At 42.1% G+C, this 12,261-nt stretch overlaps 1 protein-coding gene across 1 annotated transcript; it reads right to left on the bottom strand.

Moving 5' to 3' along the window:
* Positions 1–301: 301 nt before the first annotated feature.
* Positions 302–1,235, bottom strand: LOC131438480 (chymotrypsin-2-like). The gene is made up of 2 exons (XM_058608539.1): positions 1,114–1,235; positions 302–1,052 (listed from the first exon to the last, which is right to left on the bottom strand). The coding sequence occupies exons 1-2, from the start codon at positions 1,169–1,171 to the stop codon at positions 340–342; spliced, it is 771 nt and encodes a 256-aa protein (XP_058464522.1). The 5' UTR covers positions 1,172–1,235; the 3' UTR covers positions 302–339.
* Between the last annotated feature and the right edge of the window lie 11,026 nt (positions 1,236–12,261).

Below are 12,261 nucleotides of genomic sequence, written 5' to 3'. Positions count from 1 at the left end.
GAATCTAAGTTTGTGAATATCTCTTTAATTATCTCCGAGGAAATTGAGTGCATATTTGAATTACACACAAATCCTTTTCAAACTATGCTTTGAAAAAAAGAGTTTGTATAAGATTTGGTTATGAGACGGCAAGATTTTATAAAACTTCAAGATCTTGCAAATATATGAAATGCGACAACAACTTACAATCGTTTACGAAGGCTTTTTTCGGTAAATTTTTTCTCGTTAGACTCGTTTCCAAAGTTGCAATGATATACAGTATCAAGACGTCACAAACAAAAAAATGTATAAAAACAACCCATTTAAACGTAATAATCTTTATATCAAAACCCATGGAGTTTACACGGCATTGTTTAAAATCCATGTACGGTGTGAAGAAACACGGGCGAAAACGTCAGGTGCCGCCGTTCCACACGGAATACCCCAGGAGACAATACCCTGCTGGTTGCCACCATGCACCAAAGGACCACCGGAATCGCCCATGCACATGCCCTGTCCAGACGGGTTCAATGTACAGATAGTGTTGTCGAAGACACGGGCCGCATTTGCTGACGAATGCCGACTACGACAATCCGCCAACGAGATGATGTTAGTGGTCAAAAACTGCAAATTGTTTGGAATTCCAACATTAGCTCCTAGCTGTCCCCAGCCTGAAGCTACTGCATTGGTGGCTGTGTTAATAGTACTAGATCCCAAAGGAATAGTAGCGACTAGGTTATTCATGGTGATAGTCGTAGAGGTCTGCACTAGCGACACATCGTTGGCCAAAGTGTTGGAATTGTATGAACCGTGATTTACGATACGGGCAGTATTGTGAGCTACGCCACCACTGTTCAACAGGTGAGTTCCTACTACGACTCTGGTGTTGGCAGTCGTACGTCCAACGGTACAATGAGCAGCCGACAATACGTAGCGATTATTAATCACTGAAGCACCGCAGAAGTGCGCATTGCCCGAAGAACGAAGAGAAACCTGGTAAGGAAATTGTCCAGCGTTTGCATTCGAACCACCAACAATCCGTCCTTCCCATTCAAGATATTCGGCTGGTAGAGCTAAAATCAAAGATGCCGTTTCAGTTAATAGAAAGTAATTTAAATAGAATACTTAACATACTTCCACCGAATACGGCAACGGCACTGATGACCACGAACAATAAACTCAAACGAAACATTGTTACTACGTCCAAATGTTCCTCGAGACGGCCGATTCCGTAGAGGGTGGGCTTTTATATAGGTAAGATCATATCAAAATTTGACCCGAAACACGATAACAGTCACTAAAGATTAGTGATTAGAGCGCACGAATTTGATTTACGATTTATTAAACTGTCTCCAATTACCTGAACAGTATTTGATTTATCAAGTTTAATAAGTCTCTTTGAGATTATCCAGATGATTTGAATGTAAGAACGAAGTGAGTTCAGAGAAGGTTATCAGTGTTGATAATAAATTTCAACTCATTCAGTAGATAAAAAATTCAATCCAATTTTATAATCCGAGTTTTCGTAAACGACAATGATGATAAGATAAATGGTCGGCCCGGTGTAGCAAGCTTTTTTTCAGTTCATTTCGAAATCAAACGGTGAAAAAAAATATTGAGAAGAATTGAATTTCAAAATAAAAATTTTACAGGTCCGAATCCACGATATATAAACCCAAGTAATAATTTTTGTTACGGTAGATTATGTGTGACTATGCTATGTGTTACCTACAAGACATGTTCGTTGCAATAACGTTTGGTCTTAGTCGTATCAGAACTATCTGCAGATGACTACTTGGGAGCCTACTGAAATATTTCTATTTTTTATTCTAAAGAAATTTGAATAAAAACATTGAACGCAATTTCCATAATTGAGAAATTAGAACATGAAATGTTCAATATCGTAATTTGTAAGACTTTTCACTAATGCAGGTCACAGTAAGAAACGAAGAAATGTTAGTCTCACACTTGTTGTTACTAGTGACAGAACTGTTTGCATCACCACAAGTATCTACGGAATATCTGAAAAAATTGTGCTTTGGACACTACCGTCGACTCGGTTATGTGGACATGTGTTGGATGCCCACGAAAATTTCACGTCCCCGGTGTTGGAGTGTCTATTCAGCGGGGTTCACTGCGGATAAAGAATAGAAGAGTTATTGACGTAAACCGTGCTGTGAGTCCTGTCAAAAGGTTCTGCACGCAAAAATGGGCTTCAATAGAACAACAAAAGCTTCTTGAATGTCATCTCCATTCAAACACGGAAGTTGTGCATAAACTTTCGATTCAACAAACCAAGCTTAGTTCATGAGGCTATTGATGCCCAAGAACTATAAAAAATGAATTGATTTCAATCAACAAAAATAGCAGCTTGACCGGTAGTGTTGTTGCCATAAAAAAAACAAGTCACCTCATTGTTCGATACAGCAATGTCAGCAATGAAGGAAAACGTGTACTTTAAAAAAACTGACTTCCGAATTATCATCTGAGTTACGTGACATGAATAACGAGCTAAACAATATCAACCAGCTATCTCTTGATACTGCGGCCAGCGGCACCATGAACGTAAGTTTTTTTTTTTTATTTAAAAGATATTTTTATTCAAGCCTATTTGCGTACAAGCTTTACATGGCCGATTGAGCCGATTTTTAGATAATTTTTTTTTGTTGTATTGGATCTCGTTGTCGCCCTTTTTCTAGGGGGAGAGGAGGTTCCATTTCCCTCCTGCGAGGATTGAGGGGCACTTTGTTCGTGGCTCGCCTCGTTATCCATTGGTATTGTTGTTGATTTCCGTCTTGAGTTCATTGCTGGTTGCTGTAGATGCGCCTTGTTGTACATTGGTTGCAGTTGCTGGTTGGTTGGAGGGTAAGTTGTTAACTGCAGCTGGTGTACTTTGTTCTATAGGGGATATCAGGCGCGTAGCCAGAGAAAATTTTCGGGGGGGGGTTTTAGAACATGGTGATAAATCAACACATGTACAATTTATATCACAATGTTTCCCATGGGTTATAATTTTTTGTTTCGGGGGGGGTTTGAACCCCTAAAACCCCCCCCTGTATACGCGCCTGGGGGATATTGATGGTTTCGTTGAAGGGGATGCTTCATTGTTGTTGGTGGTTGTCACAGGTGAACTGGGGTTACTTGGGGTTGGTGTGAAGGAAGCACCGTTGTCCTTTAGTGTAGTTGTCTTCTTGTCCAGTTTATCACATGGCTTACCGTTATGAACAGCTTTTTGGCAATATTGACATGTGGCCATCTGATTGTCATAGGTAACAAGTCATTTGCACGGGATTCTTGTATTCTGACCAAAAGTCACACAAGAAGGTATAGGCCTCTTTAAGCGCATGCGTAACAAACGTACGCCGGGGTAAAAGTTCTTCTACTTTTCTTTTTCGATAGAGAGAATCTCTCCGTATTGGGACATAGTTTTGCGAATGTAAGGATCGATGACGCTTGAGGGAAGATCATGCACACACTTCTATAGCACTATCTTCCATATATACTGGAATGTTGTTCTTAATGTTTTCGTGCTCCACATAGTGCACATTGTTATTGTCTTTTGCGAATTGAATTGCATTCAACTTTTTATAAAACTGGATGTAAACAACTTTGTCTTATTGCATTGAAGTAAATGCACACGTTTAATGTCAAGATGCATTTGTTCTTTAAGCAAACCTTCAAGTTTTCGTATCGAAGGTCGAATTTTGCACTGCCTGAAGTCAACAATAATTGCATTCTTTCTTACCGACGGTAGTTTTTGTTCGTTTGGTTCACTCATTTCGAGATCGTTCTATTGTTCACTACACAATACTGTAATTGGTTTCTTCCGTCCCGAATGTAAGCGGTTTTGTTTTATCGACTGACTTGGATGAGATGTGAAAGCGAACTGTATGAACGTAAGTTCGACATTGGTAATTGACATTCTTGACGAAATCAAATCAAGAAATTGGTAGCAGCGAAGAAACCTGTGCAAATACCAGTGTCCAATACCACAGGCCTCAGTTTGACGGAATGCAAAGTAGATAATTCTGGATGGCGCTTTCTTGGCACTAAAAAAGTATGGAAATAGGACAGGAGTGACTACGATGCGCGAGAATCGAGAAGACTACATCAGCAGAAACAAGCTGCAAAAGCTAAAAGTCGCAAAAAGCAAAAAAAAGTTATGAAAAATTTAACAATTTAAGAAATCATAATAGTTACAATGAGGATTACAAAATTCGTGGGTCTTGTTATCCTAACAATGATCATCTAATAAGAAGATATCCCAACAGTATCATGCCACCAGACAGAGTGCTTCTCGCGGCTGCGAAAGACCGCTTTTCTAGGCTGTTAGCAAATAGTAGACCAACCATTCAAATCCAAAGAGGTGAGATACTGAATCCATATCCAGCGAACGACTCACGACGATCGCCGCTATGAAGCAACCTGATGAATCCTGAAGGTGCATCAGCTACTTTGTATGATGCGCTTAATTCTCAACACTCTTGTTTTCGGCATTATTGACACACCCCTTAGGAGAAGAAAACGACGACAACTCTATTGTATATAATGCTTAACATCAATGCTGCACAATTCAATAAGGTTCACTGGAGGTCATAGTTTATGGCCAGAATTTTAATAGAATGAAAAGTGCGTTGAAAATGATTTAATTTTGTAATAAAATATTAAGTAATTCTTATGCAATAATCTTAGCTACATATACAAGCTTGGATGAAAGTGTTAGGAGTGAAGAAGTTTTCGTTAACAATTACAATGTGTTCAGATTTACAATTTACAAACGTCTGATAAGAGATCGGGTGGTGGAGTGCTCATTGCTATTTCTACAAAATTTATTGCTGAGATCATAACTACTATGAATGAAACCCTTTAATATATGTTTGATCAAGTTGCATGCTTAGGCCTAAACCAAATTAATTAAGTTAAAAATCAGCAAAACTGTTATTAAGATTTTTTTACTGACAAATTCGCAAGAAGACTTCTGTCTCATCGAATCCATATGCCCCTTATGGAAAAATGAAAAATTTCACACAGCAATTGAGTTGTCTTTCACTATGATTTGCCAAATTATGATAACATAAAGTTAAAATTAAGTAACATTGATTGCAGGGAGTCTAATGTTGAAACATGTGTGGAAATATTTTATTTGATACTATCAATGATCAGGTACCTTATAAGAGCATCAGACGACGACAGAACTCTAAATATCTAATTTGGTAAAATGATAATATTGAAAATCTGAAAAATCGAAAACAGAAGACTCATAAAAATATAAAAAAGACAGTAGTATCGTCAACTTAGAAACTTACTTATAAACTTTTGATCAACTGAATCTGACAATTGAAATTACTTCTGAGAAGTACTATTCAAAAACGGAGAGTGAAATCAAACCTTACCCAAAAATTTTGTTCAATTACTTAAAACATAAATTGAAATCTAATAATTTTCCTTCGAAAATGGTTTTCAAGGGTAAGGCTGCTGACAGCTCAGAAGATATTTATTTTGTACACTATTTGCAAATTACTTCCAAGTTCATTGCCGTTTCAACCTTCCGAGCGAACGGACGTGCTTTGTGTTTACTGCGAAAGCGTTGAAAACCAGTGCCGTGTGTGATAACGTGACCGGACGATCAAAACTAGATTATATCGCTATTGTGTAATAGACAATAGTGCTTTTTTCGGTGAGAGGTTTTTTGCACCATATACACTGAAGCAGTGCATTGTTGTGAGCGGATGATCGAAACAGTACCGTTAGCCGGTGATTGTTTGATCGATCAAGGCCAGATTTCAGTGGCCATTGTGGTTATACTGTGCGGATTACAAGTGCGTGTGCTTTTTCCTCTCGGAGGTTTTTTGCACACCCTCGAAGCGGCGATACGCCGATCGACGAGGGCTTGGCCTTGGTGGCCCCCGTTGGATTAAAAGTTAAGTACTATTATTTTGTATATTCTTTTTTCTTCTTCATTTGAACGTTCATTTCCCCCCCCCCCTGCTTTTTCCTCTCGGAGGTTTTTTGCACACCCTCGAAGCGGCGATACGCCGATCGACGAGGGCTTGGCCTTGGTGGCCCCCGTTGGATTAAAAGTTAAGTACTATTATTTTGTATATTCTTTTTTCTTCTTCATTTGAACGTTCATTTCCCCCCCCCCCCCTGCTTTTTCCTCTCGGAGGTTTTTTGCACACCCTCGAAGCGGCGATACGCCGATCGACGAGGGCTTGGCCTTGGTGGCCCCCGTTGGATTAAAAGTTAAGTACTATTATTTTGTATATTCTTTTTTCTTCTTCATTTGAACGTTCATTTCCCCCCCCCCCTGCTTTTTCCTCTCGGAGGTTTTTTGCACACCCTCGAAGCGGCGATACGCCGATCGACGAGGGCTTGGCCTTGGTGGCCCCCGTTGGATTAAAAGTTAAGTACTATTATTTTGTATATTCTTTTTTCTTCTTCATTTGAACGTTCATTTCCCCCCCCCCCCTGCTTTTTCCTCTCGGAGGTTTTTTGCACACCCTCGAAGCGGCGATACGCCGATCGACGAGGGCTTGGCCTTGGTGGCCCCCGTTGGATTAAAAGTTAAGTACTATTATTTTGTATATTCTTTTTTCTTCTTCATTTGAACGTTCATTCCCCCCCCCCCCCCCCCGAATCATTTATTTCTGCGCGGAGGTAGCTCCGCGACATGTCAAATTCGAATCCCGACCCCTCCGTTCTCGATGATCAGATGGAGACTTCTGTTGGCAGCAGTAAGTCTCGCATAAAGAGTTATCCCGATGGGCTTGCACTCTCGGCCGGGCCTTACTCGGTTTATTTCCGGACCAAGGCTAAAGAAAAAAAATTGAATATTTTGAAAATATCGCGGGATCTGAACTCGCGATACAATACTATAAAAAGTATTGATAAAATACGCCCAGATAAGCTCAGGGTTCTGCTCACCAGCTCAAAGCAGGCTAATGAGCTCGTTCAAAATGATCATTTTACGCGGGAGTACCGTGTCTACGTGCCAGCTCGCGAAGTAGAAATCGACGGTGTGGTCACCGATTCGAGTTTGACTTGCGAGGACGTTCTTAAGTACGGAGAGGGCTGTTTTAAGGACCCCTCACTTAAGAACGTCAAGATACTGGACTGCAAGCGATTGCATTCAGTATCGATCGCCGGGGATGGAACAAAGTCTTATCCCCAATCTGACTCTTATCGTGTGACCTTCGCCGGCTCTGCTTTGCCCAACTACATCCTCTTGGACCGGGTTCGTCTGCCTGTTCGTCTTTTTGTACCTCGAGTAATGAATTGTACCAATTGCAAACAATTGGGGCATACAGCTTCTCATTGCTGCAATAAGCCCCGGTGTGCTAACTGTGGGGAGGCTCATGCGGATGGCTCTTGTGGTAAGGATGCTGAAAAGTGTCTCTACTGCAAGGAAGGTCCGCATGACCTAATGGCATGTCCTGCGTATAAGCTGCGAGGAGATCGGATGAAGCGTTCCCTGAAGGAACACTCCAAGCGTTCCTTTGCCGAGATGCTTAAGAGTGCCACCCCTCCTAAACTGACAACGAACCCATATGCCTGCTTGTCAACTGACGAGAACGATTCTGACGACCCTTTGGAAGGTCCATCATCGGCGGTCCCTCATAGCTGTAGGAAAAGAATGAATAAATCCTCTCATAAGCTACCTAGTAAGGGTTCGAAGGTGTCTTCCGAAGGGCTTCGAAAAGTTACAGCTAACGGGAATCGGGACAAACCACCGAAGCAAAAGGCTCCTGGTCTCGGAAAACTCAGTTCCGAGATGGAATTCCCACCACTTCCCGGGACAACAAAATCCCCAAGCGTCCCTGGAAATCTATCAGAGAACCAACTAGGTGCTGGACTTATCAAGTTCTCTGATGTTGTGGACTGGATTTTTACAACTTTTAATATTTCTGACCCTCTTAAAAGCATTTTAATTGCTTTCATGCCAACAGTAAAAACATATTTAAAGCAGTTGACTGCAAATTGGCCCCTTCTCTCAGCGATTGTATCCTTCGATGGCAAAATCATCCATCGAGGTCACGGATTTAATCACTGTTTTACAGTGGAATTGCAGAAGTATCACCCCAAAAATAGATTCATTTAAATTTCTAGTAAACAATCTGAAATGTGACGCATTTGCATTGTGCGAAACTTGGCTAACTTCTGAAATACCCTTAAACTTTCACGAATTTAACATTATTCGCCTGGATCGAGATGATCCCTACGGAGGAGTACTTTTGGGGATCAAAAAGTGCTATTCTTTTTATCGAATTAACCTCCCCTCGATATCAGGTATTGAAACTGTCGCATGTCATGTTACAATCAAAGGCAAGGATCTTTGCATTGCTTCAATCTATATTCCCCCAAGAGCCTCGGTTGGGCATCGGCGGCTCAGTGATATCATAGAGCTCCTTCCCGCACCGACGTTGGTTTTAGGAGACTTTAACTCACACGGTACGGGATGGGGCTGTCTTCACGACGATAACAGATCAGCTATGATCCATGATATCTGCGACAACTTCAATATGACAATTTTGAATACGGGAGAAATGACACGGATTCCTGCACCACCAGCAAGACCAAGTGCGCTGGATTTATCCCTTTGCTCGACATCGCTACGGTTGGATTGCACGTGGGAGGTAATTCCTGATCCCCACGGTAGCGATCATCTACCGATCGTAATATCAATCACCAGCGGCTCAAAACCATCGAAGACAATCAATGTTTCGTATGACCTCACACGAAATATTGATTGGAATAGCTATGCGACCGCGATATCTGAGAAACTTGAAAGAACTCAACAACTTCCTCCGGAGGAAGAGTACACGTTTTTGGCTGGCTTGATTCTCGACACCGCGACTCAAGCTCAGACGAAACGTGTACCCGGCGCGAAAACTAACATCCGTCCTCCCAACCCGTGGTGGGACAAAGAGTGCACAAATTTAAACGCGGAGAGAGCGTCCGCGTATAAAATATTCAGAAAAAATGGAACACCTGATAATTACCGGAATTATGCAGCGATAGACGTTAAAATTAAGAACTTGATTAGAGCTAAGAAACGCGGTTACTGGCGTCGGTTCGTAGACGGCCTAACAAAAGAAACATCTATGAGTACTCTTTGGAACACAGCCCGACGAATGCGCAACCATAACACAACGAATGAAAGCGAGGAATATTCTAACCGCTGGATATTCGATTTCGCTAAAAAAGTATGTCCAGACTCTGTTCCGGAACAGAAGATCACCCGCGCCGCGACACAAAATACAAACGAAACACCGTTTTCGATGGTAGAGCTCTCACTTGCGCTCTTGTCATGTAACAATAAAGCACCGGGATTAGACAGAATAAAATTCAACTTGTTGAAAAATCTGCCTGACCCCGCCAAAAGGCGCTTGCTGAGTTTATTCAATAAGTTCCTTGAGGACAACATTGTTCCACATGACTGGAGACAAGTGAAAGTGATATCCATTCAAAAACCAGGAAAACCAGCCTCCGATCACAATTCGTATCGGCCGATTGCTATGCTTTCCTGTATCCGGAAATTGTTCGAAAAAATGATTCTGTTTCGTCTAAACAATTGGGTCGAGACTAATGGCTTACTTTCAGATACACAATTTGGTTTCCGCAGGGGCAAAGGAACGAACGATTGTCTTGCGTTGCTCTCAACCGAAATTCAAATGGCATTTGCTCGTAAGGAACAAATGGCGTCAGTTTTCCTAGACATCAAGGGGGTTTTTGACTCAGTTTCTATAAATATCCTATCTGAGAAGTTGCATCAGCATGGTCTTTCACCAATTTTGAATAACTTTTTGTACAATCTATTGTCCGAGAAATACATGTATTTCGCGCATGGTGATTTGTCGACAATACGATTCAGTTACATGGGTCTTCCTCAGGGCTCATGCTTAAGCCCCCTTTTATACAATTTTTACGTAAACGACATCGATAAATGTATCAACACATCTTGCACGCTGAGACAACTTGCCGACGACAGCGTTGTGTCCATTATAGGACCCAAAGCTGGCGATCTGCAAGGGCCGTTACAAGATACTCTTGCCAACTTATCCACATGGGCTCTTCAAATGGGTATCGAGTTCTCTACGGAGAAAACTGAACTGGTTGTATTTTCGAGGAAGCGAGAGCCAGCACAATTACAGCTTCAACTAGGGGGTGAAACCATAGCTCAGGTCTTCACATTTAAATATCTCGGGGTCTGGTTCGACTCAAAAGGCACCTGGGGATGTCATATTAGGTATCTGAAACAGAAATGCCAGCAGAGAATCAACTTTCTTCGTACAATAACTGGATCATGGTGGGGTGCCCACCCAGGAGACCTGATCAGGTTGTACCAAACAACGATATTGTCCGTTATGGAATATGGATGCTTCTGCTTCCGATCCGCCGTGAACACCCATTTCATTAAGCTGGAAAGAATTCAGTATCGTTGTTTGCGTATTGCCTTGGGTTGCATGCAATCAACTCATACGATGAGTCTTGAAGTGTTGGCGGGCGTCTTACCGTTGAAAAACCGGTTCTGGGATCTCTCATATCGTTTGCTCATTCGATGCGACATTTTGAATCCTCTGGTGATTGGAAACTTCGAAAGGTTAGTTGAGCTTAATTCTCAAACCCGTTTTATGTCCTTGTATTTTGATTACATGGCTCAGAATATTAATCCTTCTTCGTTTGCTTCCAACCGTACTCATTTCTTGGATACTTCTGATTCTACTGTGTTTTTCGACACATCCATGAGAGAAGAGATTCGTGGAATACCGGAACACGTACGCCCTCGAGTGGCCCCTAATATATTTTATAATAAATTTAGAACAGTCAACTGTGAAAAGGTGTTTTACACTGATGGATCAAACATCGACAGGTCCACAGGCTTCGGCATCTTCAATCAAAACATCACCGCTTCTTACAAACTCAGTGATCCGGCTTCAGTTTACGTCGCAGAATTAGCTGCTATTCAGTACACCCTTGAGATCATTGAAACATTGCCCAAAGACCATTACTTCATTGTCACGGACAGTCTAAGTTCAATAGAAGCTCTCCGGGCAATGAAGCCAGGAAAGTATCCCCCATATTTCCTGGGGAAAATACGGGAACACTTGCGAACTTTATCTGAACGGTCTTATTCAATATCGTTAGTCTGGGTCCCTTCGCATTGTTCCATTCCGGGCAATGAAAAGGCAGACTCATTGGCTAAGGTGGGCGCATTACAAGGTGATATTTATGAAAGACCAATCTGCTTCAATGAATTTTTCAGTATTTCTCGTCAGAAAACTCTCGAAAGTTGGCAAACTTCATGGACGAATGACGAACTGGGACGATGGCTACACTCCATTATCCCTAAGGTATCGACGAAACCTTGGTTCAAGGGGATGAACGTGAGTCGTGATTTCATTCGCGTTATGTCACGACTCATGTCAAATCACTATACATTCAACGCACATCTCCGGCGTATCGGGATCGTGGAGAGCGGGCTCTGCACCTGTGGCGACGGTTATCAGGACATCGAGCATGTCGTGTGGTCGTGCGTAGAGTATCGCGACGCCAGATCGGAGCTATTGGAATCCCTCAGGGCCCGAGGTAGACCGCCTGAAGTTCCGGTTCGGGATGTGTTGGCGAGTCGGGATAGCTCATATATGCTTCTGATATACGAGTTTCTCAAACACATTAATATACAAGTGTAATCTGTTACATCTTGCTTAGAAAGTTCCTCCTATTTATCGACGTTATTTCAACTGTGGCTAAGAATAATTTTCACCTGCAGGTTCGATACTAACTTCCGCCGATTATCCCGATTCCTCATCTGTCCACCATCTTCATCGGAACTAACAAGATCTTTTTGCTGTCATTAACCTTTTCGCTTCCCCCCTCCCCGTCGCTTCTCCATCTCGATGTCAACTAATTAGATCTCTGTCGTTCTTAGTCATTTCGTTCCCATATCCCCATTTTACTTCGTTTTCCGCAATATTTACTTCTCTATATTTTTTCGTTCTCTTATGTAACATCACCATCATCGCCCACGGAAGGCCGCTCTAGTCATGCGGGCCACCCGCCGGGTGTTCGTAGCCTGGGGGTGTTTCCCGCGGACCCACACGGACCGAGGGATGCGGCCAACGTCATCTGGAAGACTCATGATATATTCCATCCACCGGCCGGTGCCGATCGCCAGCTGAAGGTTAGATCTGCCAAAGTCGACCACTGCGACCCCAATACAACATTATCCAATCATACTATCCTAGTTTTAAGTTAGTCGTTAATAAAATTAGAAAAAGTCCT

This window comes from Malaya genurostris, chromosome 3 (assembly GCF_030247185.1).
Source record: "Malaya genurostris strain Urasoe2022 chromosome 3, Malgen_1.1, whole genome shotgun sequence".
NCBI lineage: Eukaryota > Metazoa > Arthropoda > Insecta > Diptera > Culicidae > Malaya > Malaya genurostris.
The sequence above is the reverse complement of the archived record's forward strand: the minus strand, read 5'-3'. Positions and strand labels throughout refer to the sequence as shown.